The sequence below is a fragment of the Calonectris borealis genome, chromosome 6 (assembly GCF_964195595.1).
Source record: "Calonectris borealis chromosome 6, bCalBor7.hap1.2, whole genome shotgun sequence".
Taxonomy (NCBI): Eukaryota; Metazoa; Chordata; class Aves; order Procellariiformes; family Procellariidae; genus Calonectris; species Calonectris borealis.
In genome coordinates this window covers 23,576,275-23,593,185 of record NC_134317.1, presented here as the reverse complement: position 1 = coordinate 23,593,185, position 16,911 = coordinate 23,576,275, and the positions used below count along the sequence as shown (strand labels likewise).

General features: G+C 52.6%; 2 protein-coding genes across 8 annotated transcripts in view; both read right to left on the bottom strand.

Annotated features, from left to right (window-relative positions):
* Positions 1-3,008: 3,008 nt before the first annotated feature.
* DLX1 (distal-less homeobox 1) lies at positions 3,009-5,029 on the bottom strand. Its single transcript, XM_075153948.1, has 3 exons — positions 4,512-5,029; positions 3,802-4,001; positions 3,009-3,408 (listed from the first exon to the last, which is right to left on the bottom strand). The coding sequence occupies exons 1-3, from the start codon at positions 4,822-4,824 to the stop codon at positions 3,154-3,156; spliced, it is 768 nt and encodes a 255-aa protein (XP_075010049.1). The 5' UTR covers positions 4,825-5,029; the 3' UTR covers positions 3,009-3,153.
* A 3,439-nt stretch (positions 5,030-8,468) lies between these two features.
* The window catches only part of METAP1D (methionyl aminopeptidase type 1D, mitochondrial), a 50,476-nt gene continuing 42,033 nt past the window's right edge, over positions 8,469-16,911 (bottom strand). For 3 of the 7 annotated variants that reach the window (XM_075153245.1, XM_075153246.1, XM_075153247.1), the window contains 5 exons: positions 10,885-10,982; positions 10,392-10,667; positions 10,231-10,278; positions 9,256-9,334; positions 8,469-9,122 (listed from right to left, as the gene is read on the bottom strand). In XM_075153245.1, the coding sequence (XP_075009346.1) occupies positions 9,044-9,122; positions 9,256-9,334; positions 10,231-10,278; positions 10,392-10,667; positions 10,885-10,982 (580 nt within the window). In that variant the 3' untranslated portion in view covers positions 8,469-9,043. Of the gene's footprint in view, positions 9,123-9,255; positions 9,335-10,230; positions 10,279-10,391; positions 10,668-10,884; positions 10,983-13,285; positions 14,397-16,911 lie in introns of those variants that run through there. The other 4 variants (XM_075153248.1, XM_075153243.1, XR_012674100.1 and 1 more) reach the window with 4 other exon arrangements.

Genomic DNA, 16,911 nt, shown 5'->3' with positions numbered 1-16,911 from the left:
ACCTGCAAGCAATTTGCAGAGCTCCAATATAGGAGAATTGCAGAGATGGCAGCTCGCACCTATTTTATTTTTTTTTCTTCGCTTTTCTCAATGCACAGCAAATTTGGCTTTCAGTGCGTTATCTCTTTTGTTAATGCAAAAAGATTCCCTGGGCGAAAAAATTGCTCATAATTACCAGAGAGATGGGGAAACTGCATTAGAATAAATAAACCTGAAATTACTGTAATTATGTTGTGTTTGATGGGCTCGGCTTGTAATCAAGAAGAGAATACAGTGAAATGATGCTGACCCTCTTGGGTTTGCAGCTGTACGCGCACTTTGGGGTCTTTTTTTGCAGAAAAGAGTCATTTTGATCATCATTAAGCTGTGTGTAACCTATTTCAGAAGTGTTTGAAAATGAGGGGGACTCTTTTTTTCCCAACAAGGAAAAAATATATCCCAAAATTACATTTTGCCATTTACAGGCTCATCCATAAGGTTGTGTTTGCGGGGTGACAATTGTTAAAGGTATAATATTCGAAATCAGGGCTTAATCATTGTAATGAGGTATTGTTTCAATATAAGCACCTTTGGATTATTCATAGTTTAATTAATATCCTCATTATGAAAATCTTCGAATCAGATATTTGATGAACTACTTGTCAGCAACAAGGCAGAATTAATTAGGCCTGTATTGAGATTAACATTTTCAAATGTACAATTATAATAGACTCTAACTCAAGACCGCCTCGCTGAGAGAAAACTAATAATTTCTCTATTTGAACTGTTAACAAGGCGTTATTGAATTAGGAGAAGCTAATATATCTTTAAAGCGCTCCGAGCTGCTTGACCACCCCGTTCCTGTCCGGTCACAGGCGGTTGGTCTTGGCTGCAGCCGCCGCGGAGCTGCGCGGGTCCTGGGGGGCCGCGGGGCCGCGGAGCCGCCCCGCTCCCGCCTCGCTCAGGGCTTCGGGCGGCTTGGGACCGGGCTGGGGCCGCGGCACCGCGGGGAATACAGGGCTGGGAAGTATTTCCCGGGCCGGACCCAGCACCCCCGCGGACGCCGCGCCGCGTGTGCGCTCCGGGGCGTATACTGCGCTGCCGCGCATCGGCTGCGTGCCGGCCCCGCGCACGGGGGAGTGGGTGCGTGCGGCGGCGTGTCTCGGGGCGGGGGAGCATTGTCCCCGCGGGGCGGCACACCCGCGCAACCTGCGCGCAGAGCCGCACACGGCCAGCCGGCCAAGCCCGGCCGCTCCCCTCCGCTCTGCAGCGCCTTACCCCCAGTGGTGGCTGCGGGCTCTGCCCGGCGCAGGGCCGCCCCGGGGAGCGGGCACGGCCGAGCCCGGCGCTGGGATAGCCGCCGCCGCACCGGGACGGCTCCGCCACCAAGGGGATGCGCGGCTCAGGTAGCAGGCCTGGTTGTGGGCGCGGGCACCGGCCCCCCCCCGGCCCGCCCGCATCCCCCCCCCGGGCCCAGGGGCCGTTCCCGGTCTCCCCCCGGCCCCGAGCCGCCCCTTCGCGGGGCGTCCGCCGCCGCCTAGCTGGGCCCGGCCGGGCGCACCGGGGACAGGCTGCCCGACCCGGGCCGCGCCGCGCCGGCCCCGGCCCCGGCTCGTGTCCCCGCCTCGCCTCGCGGTGACGGCCACCGCCGTCCTGCCGCGGAGCGCGGAGCCTGGCCCGGGCCCCGCTCCCGGCCGCGCTACGAGAGAGGGAGCATGCGTGTCTCTTTTTCCAAACAATAATTTTACTGTCTCAAAGAAACTTTATAACTTATGTACAAAGATTTGTGTGTTTTTTTCTTTTCCTTCCCCAGATACAAAGCAATAAGTTAACATTCTCAATATAAAACTAAACTTTGACATATAGAACACTAAACACAGCCGAGCTCAGTTTATCACATCTTCCGAGTTTCACAAGTAAAATGTCGAGATCTCAGTACACAAAGCATCATGTTTTACAGCCACACGAAACAGAACGGAAATAATAATAATAATTAAAAAAAGGCTAAATTTGTGCAACGTGTTTACAGAACAATAATAATAATAATAATAATAATAATAATAATAATAAAGAATAAAATATGTACAGCGAGTAGCTCCTGCACGTCGGTTTGTGCATTTCGACTTCGGGCCGGCTTTCCGCGGGGAAGCCTCGCCGGGGCTGCGCGGAGCTGCGCGGGTGCGCCCGCCCGCCCGCCCGGCGGGTCCCGTCCCCCCCCCCCGCCGCCGCCGCCCTCGGGGCTCTCGTTCCGTCCTCCGCGCCTCGCTTCACCTCAGCAAAGCGCTCGGCAGCTGCTGCGATTCCACTTCAGAGTACCAAACAATGTGCATTTATTTCCTTTGTTAAATAGGCGAGAAATGCAAATCATTCGGACCAAACCTCTCCACATCAGCGAAGTATAAAAGTTATTGTAAAAGTTAAAAATCGCATCCTTCTCTTGTGGTGATTTTTTTGGGGGGGGAGGGGGGGGTCCGGGGCCGGGGGACCGCGTGTGGTTTTGTTTAAAGTAAACTGTGCGTCCGAGCAGTGCACTGAGCAAGCCGGATTGTCCGTTTGTTTCTAGCACTCTCGTAGTGGTAATTTAAGTCAATAAATAACCCCCCTGTCTTCCCCTTTTAACAACAACAAAAAATATACAGATGGATAGTGAAAGGTACAGAAAATGTCGAGGGAAAGAAGCTCTGGAAATTGTACAGCTTCCTTCCCCCTTGCAATTGAAGAGACCGTCAGATCGGGGTGGTAAATAAATGACCTACATTTCAACAGACACAGACAGACAGACAGGACAGAGGAGAGGGCTTTCCCCCCCCAACATCTTTTTCTGATTGTCCCACAAAGCCGCGGCCGGCGCTCGCTCTGCTCCCAGGCTGTTGTGCGGTGCTCGGGGCCGCTCCGTCAGCTGTCAGCGCTGGGAACCGGCCCGCATCACATCTGTGCTCTCCCGCACCGAGCTGCAGTGCAGCGTCCTAATGGCTGGATGGGCAAGAGACCTCCTGTTTGTTTGTTTGCTTGGGTTTCTTTTGTGTTTTTCCTCTCTCTCTCGCTTTCCCTCTCTCTTTTTTTTCCTTTCCCCCCCTTTTATTTTACTTAATTTCTGTTTTTTTGTTTTTCCGTAATAATTTTAATTCTTTTCGGGACCGATAGTGCTTGCGGTAGGGGAAAACGGGTTTATAATCACATCAGCTGCGGCTGCTGCATAGCTTCTTGGTGGGCCGAAGGATACCACGACGTGTAGCTGGGGATGTAGGTGCCCGGGGTTCCCGACGAGGCCTTACCGGAGGCGGAGGTGGTATTCCACACCGGGGGCACCGGTGGCGAACTGCCCGAGAGAGCCCTGCCGTTGGTCAAGGCGCTGCTCTCCAGGGCGGCCCCTCCTTGCTTCATCAGCTTCTTGAATTTGGAGCGTTTGTTCTGAAACCAAATCTTCACCTGCAAACGGGAACGGGACAGGGCTCAGCATCCCTCAGCACGGTCCAGCATCCCCCCGCCCGCCTCGGGGACCCACGGATCCCCTCGCCCGGCAGCTCTCCAGCTTCTCCCTGTTATCACCCCCGTGGCTGCTGTGCCCGTTGCCATTTTGTGATGCCAAACCACCCGGTAAACCCCCCCCCCGCCCGTCCCGCCGCGGAGGAGCAGCCGGTGCCGCGGAAGCCCCCGCGGGGCCTCCGCGGCACCGGCTGCTCCTCCGCGGCGGGGCGGGCGTCGCGCCGGGCCCTGTTGCCCGCGGTTGTCACCCGTCTGCATCATGCGTGGTGTCTCCCACGCCGGCCGTGGGGACAGGGAGAGGCCATGGGAGAGGGGCCGGCTCCTTCGGAGCTGTACCTGGGTCTGGGTGAGTCCCAGAGATGCTGCGAGCTCGGCTCTTTCGGGGAGAGCCAGGTACTGAGTTTGTTGGAACCTCCTGTTCAAAGCCTGCAGCTGCAAACTGGAATAAATAGTCCTGGGTTTGCGGATTTTTTTCCCTTTCCCATTAAAGCGAACTTCCCCTCCTTCTACCACAGTGCTTTTCTCCGATTCGGCCCCTACAAACCACAAACGATGCAGAGTAAATAATAATAACAGCAGCAATAGTAATAATAGCAGTAACAGCAATAGCAGCAGTAATAGTAACAATAACAGCAGCAACATCAACAATAACAATAATGAGGAGGAAGAAAAGTGAAGCTCGAGTAACGCTAACAAAGGCTCCGGGCGATTATGGCAGCCCAGGCTTCTTCCCAGAGAAAGTTTGCTATTTTTACAGGCTGCAGTTTAGGTTTAATTACCCTTAATTGCATACATTGTTTATAGCGCTACGCAATAAATAATTATGAAGACTAATACGTGCACATCTGGGTTGGTTTCTTTTCCAGCCGGGCATTGTGTGCTCTGTGTACTGCTCCCCTGTGATTCTCAGCCTCTCCTGACTAATATTTTGTAATTTAATTTAATTTTTCCCCCCCGATAGATTTTTTTTTTTGCTACAAGCACCCTCCCTCCCTCCTTGCCTTCCCTTCCCCCCTCCCCCCCTCCCCAAAGCCGAGTGCACCTACCTGTCTCCTCTAACCGGGTCTGAGTCAGGCTGGAGCTGTTGGGGTAGGACTGCACTGAACTGATGTAGGGGTTGGTCGAGTGGCTGCTGACCGAGTTCACATAGGGGTAGCCCAGCGGTCGGGAGAAGGACGAAGCTGTGCTGTACGAGCTGTCAGGCTGAGAGTGGCCCGCGGAGTGTAAACAGTGCATGGAATAGTGTCCGTGGGACATGGGAGAAGGAGACATTTGCTGGCTGGGCGGCCCAAACTCCATAAAGACAGCCTTCCCTGAGACGGGGCTATTTAGACTCTCTGGCATGGTAGTCATGGTCATTTCTTGTCGCTTGGTCTGTGTGTGTGTTCTCTCTTCAGCTTGCCTTTTTGGGGTCTGTTGTGTTTCTCAGGACAGGAAAGAACCCAATTTAAGCGGAACAGGGTTTTTCACTTTCCATTCATAAGAAAATGGAGTTTGTCTCTTTGAAAAGTCTAAGCATGATGCTGTAGATCTACACAAACTCGCCTAAAAGCTTTGACTCAGCCAAGTCTATGAATATTCATGAGCTGGCGGAGCTGATTGGTCCGCTGTCTTGCATAATCGCTTTGGATTGGTCCAAGGCGCTCGGGGCTCGCCCGGACCCCGGTGAGCGCGGAAAGCCGGGCTGGCAGCGCCGCGCGTCCCCGAGCGCCGGCCGCACGCCCCGACGGCACCGGCGGCTCGGCTCGGCTCGGCTCGACTCGGCTCGGCTCGGCTCGGCTCGGCTCGGCTCGGCTCGGCGGCCTCCGCTCCGCTCCGCCGGCTCCCCCGGCTCCCCGGCACCGCTCCCCGGCCGGTCCTGGGCGAGGAGCCGCCTCGGCCCCCCGCTCCCATGGCGGGCCGCCCGCTCCCGCCGGCGGCGGCGGAGGGCGCTGACCCGGGGCACGGCAGGAGGCAGCGCACGTCCCTCCGCCCTTCTCCTCCGCCGGAGGGGACGGCAGCCGCGCTCCGCCGGCCCGGGTGGGCTGCGGGGGTGCTGGCCCGCCGCGCAGGCCCCGCTCCGCGCCCCGCTCCGGCAGACGGCGGCGGGACCCGCAGACAAAGCGGGCGGCCCCCGCCTGCCCGGCCGCGCACACTCCGCGGGCGCGCAGGGGCTCTCCGCTCCGGCCTGCGGGTCCCAGCGCCGCCTGCACCTCCGGAACGCGCCACCTGCACCTCCGGAACGCGCCGCTCGGTTATTGCCGTTATTGTTCTTACAAGGGAAAAAAAAAAACACCACAGTAATCCAACGAAGCAAAAATCGCCCTGAATGGGCCAAACGCCGCATTTGAGCTTAAAATGAAAACTTCCGCGTGCGTGAACGGTAAATGAGGTGGGACTTGGGAGATCCTCCCCAGAAAGCCCACGATGAATCCCAAATTACTTTGTTAGATAATTAGAAAGTGTTGATAATTATTTCTTTCATAATTCAGCGGTGTGACTGTAACAGGAAAATGATCTTGTGAAAGTTCACACGTGCAGATGTATTAGTTACTGATTCATTTGATTAAATGCTAGTCTCAAGTGCTCTGATCCACAGCTGAAGGCGGCCCCATTAGCATAACACTGATGTTTAATTTTCATACGCATAATTAGCCATATATTTAACACTAATAGCAACATGCAGCCTTTCAGCATTAAACAGCCTGGGATTTGATCTGGCCTGGGCTGAACTTTCCCGGTTACACCTAGGCTGTTCAGGGTGCGCAGTTATCACGGCACCACATCTATGTAATCAAGCGCATTTTGGCAAAGGGAGAACACCAATAAAAGTGAACATTCAAAACAAATCGCGGCGCTGATGTCGTTAACGGTATTAGCGCCGACCTGTCTTCCCGCGCCGCTGGCGGCGGGCACCGGGGCAGCGGGGCTGGGGCACCCCCGGCAGCGCCCGCACGGCGTTCAGTCTCCGTCGGGCAGCGACGGTCCTTCAAGCAACGGGCTTATGACTGTGCAAAGCTGACAAGACCGAGCCCCTCTGGCTCCTGGTCTTTTTTTTCCTTTCTTTTAATTTTTTCATTAGTGGCTCTGTCGGTTTTAATTGCCCATTTCCTAACGCCTCTTGTACTTCCTCCCCCCTCCTTTTTTTTTTTTTTTTTTTTTTTTTTTTGTTTTGCTCGCGATGCGCAAAGTTCATTCTCACAAAATCGCTGCAGCTTGGCGCGGGAAGGGGCAGCGGCGGTGTGTCCCCACACGGACTCCTCCGGCAGCCGGCTCTGCCCCCCTGACGATGTAAGTGACCACCCGAGGCGGGGCTGCGCGCTTGTCCGAGGAGGGGACGGGGCGCCCCGGCAGCTCCGGCACCTTTGCCGGCCTCGACCCCGGCGGCTGCGGGGAGGGGAAGCTGCTCCGTGCTCGCCGGGTCTGCCGCCATCTCCTCCGGTCGGCCGGGCGCAGGCAGTCCCGGGGCGAACCTCAGTCCCGCCGGCCGTCGGGCCCGCAACCCGCCCGGAGCTCCCCCCTCGCGTTAGCCAAAACCCCGCGGACCACACTCCGCGGCTCTGCTCACACCCGTCCTCCGGAGCTCACACCCGCCCCGGGCAGCGCGGCTTCGGCGGACGCGGAGGGGCCGCGGCCGCCCCGGCCCCGCGGGGGCGATCGCCCCGTCGCGGCTCTCATCGTGCTTCCCGGCAAGACCTCCTGCGTGACGGGCTTGTGCGAGGCGTTGGCTGTCCCCTCACAGCCCAGGCATCTCTTTAGTCTCGTTCGTAATTAGGATTACAAACGTGCGCCACTAACGCCGGCGCCTGACCGCCACTGCTCCGCAGAGGCCGGTAAAACCCGCAGTCCCGTCAGAGTTACCGGGGGGACTTCAGAGCAAACAGCGACTAACAGGAGCTGCCAGCAGCCCCCTTACACCGGGCTGCGGGGGGGTTCCCTGCTCCAGGCTGCCCCGTTCCCGCCTCACCCCACGCCGCGGGACGGGAGGCGGAGGCGGCCCGGCGGAGGGGCAGGGGACGGGGAGAAGCTTAGCACCTGCGCGGCCATCCAGGGGCTCCCGGCGCAGCCAAAACCCCCGGGACGCGCCCCCGGTGTGCCCCCGGGACGCGCGGCGCCCCCAGCGCCCCTCGGGGGGGGCAGCGCGGCGGGGCGTTAGGAAACAAAAACATATCCCGCCCCGGCAGCGCTGGGTGTCCGTCGCCTTCCCGCGGCCGCAGCGCGCTGTTTAACCTCCGTGTATTTGTAAACCTGTTGGCTGCATCGTTTGTTTTTACAGGTTTTAAGGCCTTCCAAGCTCCTTTCGGGGAGGACGGAGCCGAGCGGCTGCCCCGCGGTGTTAGCCGTGTTCTGGGGCGGTCCTGCTTTTTGAAACGATGCTGTTAGAAACTATTAGAGCTGACAGCTCGCTGTACTCGAGTGAAAACAAACTGCAGAGTAAAGCTGTAAGAAAGCGGCTTACTTCTGCCCTGGACCACGGAGGGAGCCGGTCCTGAGCAGCCCCGGTCGCCTGCATGTGCAACCGGCCAGCCCTCGGCACAGGACCGCATCTGCCTACAATTAAGGGCAGGTTATTTGTACCAAAACCGCTGCCGCGGGTCTGGGGTACTTCTGGATGTCACTTGCTTGTCTCCAAGGCTACCCCGCATTTCACAGGACCGGGTCCTGGTAGCCTCGAAGTACCAAGGCCAGGCACGTCCGGCCCGACGGGGCGGTCAGCAGCTGGCTAATTGCAAATCAAAGCCTCCGCGCCCGGCAGGCCCGGGACAGGACCGCAGCGAGCGCGGGGCCGAGTGGGACCCGCAGCTCATGAGGACCATCAGCTCCAAACTCCGGGCAGGAGCCGGGGCTCATCCTCCAGACCGCAAACTCTTCCGTTTCTGTTAAACAAATTGCGGAGTGCCTCTCCCTTAACTAACGTGGGCACCGCAGGGCAGTGATTACCTCAAACCGGCTAATTCTTCAAGCAGGGCAATTATTGATCTCCAGAGAAGCGCGCTTCGCATCTCATTTTTAATCACTTTTTGTGCTGTGCAAAGAGAAATTAGCCAAGGCAGGAAGGGGGAGAGCTGCTGGGATGGCTGCGGGGGAAGAGGCTGCTGCCTCTGCTTGCCACCCTCGGGAAACTTTTTTCCATCCTAGTAGAAGTTACAGCCTGGGAAACAGCACTGTGCTAATCGCAGTGAAGACAATTTGACTCCATAGCTCAGCTATAAAGGGAAAATACTATGCTCCTCTGTCCTCTCAGCTGCACTGAGACCGTGTCATCCGATGGAAGATGTTTGTCCCTCTTAGGATTTGGAAGAGAGGGGACCCGCTCTCTGCCCCTCACCCCAAATAACCCAAACCCTTTGCACTTGCAGGCTGTGCATGGCTGCTTCCAGGATCACAAACAAGCCAAGGGACTTTTATTAAATACTCACCAGGTTAACACACAGAAAGGACTATGTCCAGAGCCAACCCCTCAAGCTGCGTTTTCTGTCCCTTGCAGCGACTTACACGCTACCCATTCCCCACAGAAATTACAGACACCTCCTCTCTGTCCCGACTGAAACTGGAAATCCCGGAAGCACAGCGAGTCCCTTCACTCCTTGCCCCATCTTTAGGCTTCTTCCACCAGTTTAGAGAGGATTTCTGCTCCCTCTGAGGTAATCACAATGGTATGTTCAAACTGCGCTGATCTGAAATGCACATTTAGCAGTTATTAGGGGGCAAACGCGTCCCCCATGCCTGTAAAACTCACCCGTTTTTTTTCCCCGGCTGTCAGTGATCAGTTCCACGGCTTAGGAAAGATCAAAAAATAAAATCAGGCACCTTCTATTGTCTACAGAAATTGCAGTCCATTTATCCTTCAGAATCTTAAATTCGGGTGATCCTTCCATTATTATTGGCTCTGCAACAAGAAAAACAAAGTGTATTCTAAAGTTAGTTGCACTCCCGTGCGGACTGTGAAGCAAGCAAGAAAGGGGGGGTGTCCCAGCAGGTAGCTCCCCTTCCGCACAGCTCCTGTCCTCCCTGGGCCGGCAACACTAAAATGTGAACTAAAGAGGAAGACGAAATATCAAGGTAGGAAGTTGCCCATTCCTCTTTTGTAAAAACGGGGAATTTTAATCAAGCTTTAATTAAGACCCCGTGGGTAATAACCAAAGCACCAACCACACTTATAAACAGCAGATAGTTTTAAATATTTGAATTTTTGAAACAGGCTTAAAATGTTCATTAAATCAGCAAAACAACAATTTTCTTATTTCCCTCTAATTGCCGCGCCATTTAGCCACGCAGTGAGGAAGAGGGCTTTTCCCCCACCAGCTCTCCATGATTGGTATTTAGCACGTTCCGTCTGCGGGGCGAGGCTCTGAGTGGTTACCGGCGCTGCAGTCCCCAAACCCAAAGAGCAGCTCTGGCAGGCAGCAAGTGACATGAGAGCCACCAGGCAGCTCGCTGGTAAACCACGGCTTCGGGGACACAATCGCATCCTTCTCGTCCTCCACAGCCCAAGTGTGCCGGCGGAGTCTCCGCCTTGCCAAAAATATGCGTCAAATATGTAATTTATTAAGTTTTATAATACACATTTCATTTTCTAAATCGTATCATTTGGAAGCTATTTCAGCCAATTAGTTCCTTAATGCGTTTTTTAAAATGATATTTTAATCTGCTTCCTAAGGGGTCAGTGTCGCCGACCTCCCCATATCTGCATGGATATTTCTATATCCCAATAAAGAAATGGTACGGATCTGGGCTGCTCTGTGTGTGCTTTTTTAAAGAAAACCATAGCAGAGAGCTACTAACCTATTGTGAACGCCATTCCCTCTTCCATTAACAAGTCACTGTCATTGGCTACAAAAGAAAATAAAAACGCGTTTATGGCTATTGGGGCTTTTTTTTTATTTTCTTTTTTTTAGTAAACGCAACCAGCGCTTAGTTTAAACTCCTTTTTGGCGCGCAGGTACCGTGCACGCCGGTCCCCGCCATGAACCGGAGCACCCGCCGAAAGCGATCCCACCCCGGCCGCAGCGGGACCGCCCCGACGGCGGCTCCTTCCAGGCGGGGTCCGGGGGGCTTTAGCGTCTCAGCGGAGATTTTTCTTCGCCCCGCGACGAACTTTGCCGGCGCGGTTCGGGCGCGGGCGGGACGCGGCACACGGCGGCTGCCGCCTGGAGCGGGGCGGGGGAGGCGGTGCGCGGGGCCCAGCTGCCCCGACGACTCCGTTAAACGAGCGATTTGTCCTGAAAAATACCCGCGCGACTCTCAGAAAGCGAGTCCGGGGCTGCCCGCCGTCTTTCCAGCGCGGAAAGCCCGCCCCGGGCACACCCGCCGGGACCGGCAGCGTGGGTGGGTCCGGGGGGCTCTGCTCGTTTTACCCTCCTCCCCCGGAGTCATTTCACCGCCGGCGGTGAAGCGAGCGGCGGGGGGGGGCAGGTCCGGCCGGCGGGGGCCGCTTACCGTGGTGCCACACCTCGGGGTGCCCGTGGAAGTACGACCCGATGCCGTGGCCAACGAAGGAAGGGCAGACCTGGAAGCCGCCCCGCCGCGCCAAGGAGCTGTGGGGCAAAGAGGACACCGTGAGGGAGCACGCCTCGACCACCACCTCCGCTAGCCGGCCCTGGCCCTGGCCCCGGCCCCGGCCCCTGCCACCGCATTGGTACCGGCAGTGGCATCACCCGTCTCCTGCAAGCTCTCACCCCCACCCCAGTGCCAGGTCACCAGTTTGCACCCGCTCCGAAAGACAGCAGCCATCAGAGCTTCCGCCAGTGAGCCATTATTAGGTTTCAGAGTTAACATACCTGCCAGCAGAGGCTGGTAGCTCCTGTGCCAGCCCTGCTGTCTGAGCAACATGGCAGCGTGTAATCTCCCTGTCTGATGGAGGGTAGCCTTTTCCATGAGCTCACTGGGAGCTTGTTTTAATGTGGGACAGCTAAATGGCAGCCAAGTCACGCAGCCGAGGCCCTGGCACACCACCAAACCGCAGCCTCTGTCGAGTCCTCCCTACGTGCAGAGCCCGTGCTGGGCTGCGTACCCACTGCCTGCACCGGGTTTTCTGCAGAAGAGGGTCCTGCTCCCGACAGGGAGAGTTAAGAGCCCTACCGCTTCCCTTTTGGAATACTGCAAACATTCAGTACCAAAATATATTGCAACTCCAGCAAATTTGTTCCCGCTAATTAACAACATATTTCTAATGAACCCATCACCACCATAGCAAAACCAAATCATAACAATTATGGCATTTCAGTTCTGCCTGGGACATCTGTCCTGTCCTTCATGGCCTGCCTCAGGGAGGAGCGTCTCCAAGAGCTGCCTGCAGGAACATGTCCCAGCACCAATCCCTACCCATGTCGGGAAAGCAAAGTACTATCCCAATTCCTAAAAACCAGAGGACCTGGAGAAATGTGGGGTCTTCTCTTGCTGCTGGGCCACCCCATGCCTGCAGGCTTCACTCTCAGGCTCTGCCCTTACTCAAGCAGTGGTGGAGGGGGTGACTTGAGGCAGCTCAGCCAGAAGGGCTGCCCACATCCGAAACAGAAATGTGTGGAGATTTGGGGGCACCTGGAGGTGGATTAGAAACGACAAGAAAGCTACCCCCTCCCTGCATATCATCCCCACACTATTTCTAAAAGCAAACAGGAGCAAGACAGGAAGGCACTTAGCCTGAAAAGATTTCACCTACAACATTAAAAGCTTCATTTGTTTGTTTTAAACCAAGGTAGGCACTTAAAAACTTCAGGTTTGCCTATATTTACACCCTAACAAATGCTTTCTCAGAGTTTGACTATAGGCGGAAAAGTTAAGAAACTCAAATAAAGGTGTAAGCTCTCAGAGCAATTAAAGCATGTTAAATCCCATGAGGACGCTCTTATTCAGGTGCAAAGTGGCCTCAGCTTGCTGTACGCAGTAATCCCTTTGCTCCACAGACCCTGCAGTGCTGGCTCCAGTGCCCGTGGGTCACCGTCCTAGAATTTAATGCCACTGCAATTGAGGGACATGGTGCTCCACCACAGCGAAACGGCAACGAGAGAAGAGAGTTGGGTCAATGGTTAATAATGCTGCAGTGTTCAGACCTTAAGAGCACGTTTTAACAGGATTTGTATATTAGCTTTTACCTACCCATCGCCCTGATACAAAGACTCATCACATTTCTTTCATTAACTCTGGAGAAGAATGCCCCCAAACTCCTAAGTACTGGCAAAGAGAGTTACTGATAGGGCTAGAAGTTGGGCTTCGTTTGGTTGCATTCAAAGTCCAGGTTTTTGCCTTATACATCATTTATGTGGAAAAGAATCATGAAGGTTTATGCAGCGAAAAGTCCTACTAGCAATGGAAAAGACTTTCTCCCATGCCTTTCTATCATGTCACTCACATCTGGGTCAGAGACTCGGCCCACTGGCTATGACAATGCTGAAGGCCAAGGAAGAAGCACGGGGAACAGTGAGGAGTTAGAAAGCCAGATTACTCAGAAACACACAAAACGAAACGGAAGGTCTCCGGTGACCAAGCCCAGAGCAATGCAGGTAATGATTCCCATACGGGTGAAGCGATTCTCTGAAGAGACATGGGAGAATGCAACATGGGATAAGCTTTTCTCTCACCTTCTTCTGCAAGTCTTTTTGCAAAAGCATGAACAATCCCATTGACTATTCAGCTTTGCCAATGTCCTTACACGGTATCCCTGCCCACTGAAAGAGCATGGTCATTTTCTGAGATGTTTTGTATTATTACAGGATTTTCACCCCACAAAAATCCATCTTCTGTAGCAAGACAGAAAGCTGTTCTTCCGAGCGCCATGGCTACATACTCTCTTGCGGGCAGGGGAAGCTCTGGCCCCAGCACTCAGCTGGTGCCGAGGAGATGCTGCATGCTGGGCACCGGGCGCACGAGCGCTGGGGCACACAGAAGGCAGTGTTAAGACAGTATCCCGTCCTCATGCGGTGAAACAATGGGTTCTCATGTATTTCAATGGTGAATTCTGCCACTTTCTTGCCAAACAGCTTGAAAACAACTCTGTTGGCATCAGTACCTCAGTGGTTACTGTCTGTGATCAAAATAGGGGATCTTGCAGCTCACAGGGCTTTGACATCTGCACTGACAGATGCCCGTACCCCCCCTCCTAACCACTTAATAATGTCTACATACAGAGCTTGGGTATTCTTTACATAAAATGTAATGTGGCCAATGAACCTGAAGTGACACAGAGAAAACCTGTGGAGAAAATAAGCTGCAGGTATGAAACTCAGCCACGTTCAATCTGGTTTTAGTATTTGCATGTGCTGCAGAAGCACCTTATGGGGAATTTCACTCCACAACTACTAGCTTTACTTTGGAGTATTTAAAAAATCCTAGTGAGCTCTTACATCCTTGTGGAGTTACAGTAAAAGCACCCAGCTTTCATAAAAAACAAAGCTACTAACCCCAGCTACAACTTGCAAAGGTAATCCTGTAAATGTACATGTACACGTTGGCTGTAAAAGCTGGCAGGGAGGACTTTGAAACAGCTCTAAGAAGAGTGAATTGAACTTTTAATCTTGGTCAGCCTCTCCGGCCTCCAGGAATCCCAGGCTGTGGAATCTGGTGAAAAAATCGGGATGTCATAGAATGGAGCATTTTTGCCCAAGTTTGCCATTTGCTGTTGACAACAGCTCAACATTTTGGTCTTGCTGTCTCATTGCCCAGCTCCGGAGCTGTCAGTGGTGGCCTTTCTGTCCAGCCTTCCCTGGAAGGCAGCCTTACAAGATTGCAGCCCCAGCTCCATGCGCTGCTCCTTGCAGACAGGCAGCCGGAGGAGTCCTGGTTGCAAGGTGGGAGGCAGGAGTCGGCACGGCTGAGCTGGGCTGCCTGGCACCTGCCCTGGGAAAGGAGAGCTGCACCGCTGGGTGGATGTGCCAGTCTGCCAGTTCCCCTTGGCCGCGGGGCTTCCCTCAGCGAACCACTTCCAGGGCAAAGGCTGGGGCAGTAGAGCCACGCTGCACCGACAGCATCAAGAAAGAAAAAAAAGATTCTTCAGAATAATCATTGTTAAAAACATCCGTTGACAACATTTACCATCACACATTTCATTCTTTGAGCCATGTTGCATGCTTGGACAGAGGTGAATTGGGCAGGATTAAAAGCATAATCATTTAATGAGCCCAGTACTTGATTTTATGTTTTGCTGCCATGTGTTCCAGCCCAGTGGCTGCAGAGTCAAGAGTACGCAGTGCTGCTCCTCTTTTGCTGATGGCAAAGCGTCTGGCATCAGGATGGACCCGCAGCGGCCCAGCTGGTAAAGAAACATCACTGAGGGCCAGGCTGTCCACCTAAACCCAAAGGCAGGGCCTCTCGTGTGGTGGTATCGTGCTTCAGAGAGTGGACAGAGACAGGAGAGTTGGGTATCAGTTCCTTCCTAAGCATCCTCTTCCCATGTTGCCAGACAACAGCTAATTCTCCAAAAGGAGGGATAAGTGTGAAGACATGCATTGCCGTCCTGCCAGCAGCCCAACAGGGAAAACGCCACAAAGCAGCAACAGGCAGGACCAACTCTCTACAAAGCTCTCCCCGATACTCTGCAACCTCCCCTGAAAGGAGTTCTTGGGTGAATGGGATAAATCCCTCCCGCTAAGAAGATGAAAAGTGGGTCGAAAGAATTTCCTTAGGGGGCTGGCCCTGTGCAGATAGCCTCTAGGAGCGTCTACAGGATAACAGGCATACCAGCTCCAGAGAAAAAACAGTTCAGTCTTAGGACTGGAACTCCCATTTTTTTGGGGGAAAAAGAACCACCCCAAAACCTGCATTTTATTTTCTTTTTACCAAATTTTGTCACTTTTTCCTCAAGGCAGGGCTGGTCCAGTATTCTAAGCCCTCACCGAAGAAACAAAGTGAAACAAATCCCATTTTCAGCACTGGTAGCAACTGCCTCTCTGGGCTTTTGGTGGCACAAAGGAAGACAAGACGGCACAGACTGCTTCGCTACCCAGGCTGAACATCCTGGCGAACTGATTCCCAGCTAGGGCCGCTTCCCCTGCAGTGCCAGCTTCTCTCCCCAGGGATGAAACTTTATCCACAACAGTCTTGCAGAGCAGCATGACATGAATGGCTGAAGTTGCTAAACAAACCCGTCTTACACTTCTGGGCAGTGAACACGCTTGGGAAACAGTGAAAGCAGTAACAGACCTATGATAATTGTCTGCCTACTTAGGGATCCATATGAATGCATCTTTTTTTTTTTATTAGAAGTAGTCACGTTTTCTTAGACACACTGTTAGCAAAGTGACCACTGAATGGCATGTTTGCTTTTTTTTTTGAAAACAGCATCAGCCTAAAGTAGATTTGCTTATGATAAAAATATTAATTTTGAATAGTACCATATTATCGAATTTAAGAAATCACAAAATTCTATTGAGAAAATATTAAAGTATTTTTCTCTTAAATAGTAATGCTAGACTGAGGGAATGCACAAGTTCAGGGATTCCCTATAATGACAATAAATGTTGAGGTATAATTAGTAATATTTTTGAAAGCCAACAATTGTTTTTTGAAAGAAAGGTACATTTTAGTTTCAAACTGGAACACAAATTACTGTATTTTTCTTACAATAGTGCTGAACTTTTATTTGAGGTTCTGTGTTTCTGAAAGCAGACATGATGGATTGAAATAAAAGATAATTTATTGCAATGCTTACTTTCAAGTGCAGAGAGAAGCAGTGTAATTGTAATTTACAGTAGCTGTCAAGGAAAATCTATCACAGATGACATTAAAATGACTTATTTTGCCTGAGCCACTTATTGTTTAAATGTGCATAATCTGATAGAAACAGATTTTTTTTTAAATCTGCTTTATATTGTTCTAAATTAATATCAAAACATATACTTATGAGTTAAACATTTTAAACCATTTATTAATACTTTCATCACTACTATTTTTACCTAGGAGTTGGAAATTGGTTTATTTAACAATATCACATTTATGTTTTTTAGCTCTCTACACTCACAACACTTCCATGTACCTAAACTCACTGTCTAAAAAGTAGATTTCAGACAAGATTTGCTTCTGTCTGAAAGAGAAATGTCAGAAATGGTAGAAGAAAATGGAACATAGGGCCCAATTCTGTTTCCACTGGAGCTGACCAACAGTTTTGCCACCACCTTCAATAAGAACAGGATAGCAAAGAATCAAATTTTTCTAAGCAAAGTAACTCACGACTCTATGCAATCTTTTATTTGCAACTTGTAGCTCATGGGAGAAGGAACCGCTATCCAAGAAACACTCAGTGTCAGCTATCGAGCTTCCATACCAAAGACTATGTTAGAATACTGAATGCAAACTTAACTCTGTGATATAATTCTTCCCAAACCTATTGTAGAAAGGAAATATTCTCATTATCTGTGCCTAAGATACGTTCATCACTTGAGCATCTTTATAGAAAATATCGATGACAGAAACCTAGACACATTTCCATTCTGATGGGCCTAAATGTTTTCAGCTTGTAGGCACTTGTTCTCA

Coding starts and splice junctions, on each gene's coding strand:
- DLX1 (XM_075153948.1), bottom strand. CDS start 4,824: ATGACCATGACTACCATGCCAGAGAGTCTAAATAGCCCCGTCTCAGGG. Junction 4,002..4,511: donor GACCCGGTTAGAGGAGACAG/GTAGGTGCACTC, acceptor TGTGGTTTGTAG/GGGCCGAATCGGAGAAAAGC. Junction 3,409..3,801: donor TGGGACTCACCCAGACCCAG/GTACAGCTCCGA, acceptor TCCCGTTTGCAG/GTGAAGATTTGGTTTCAGAA.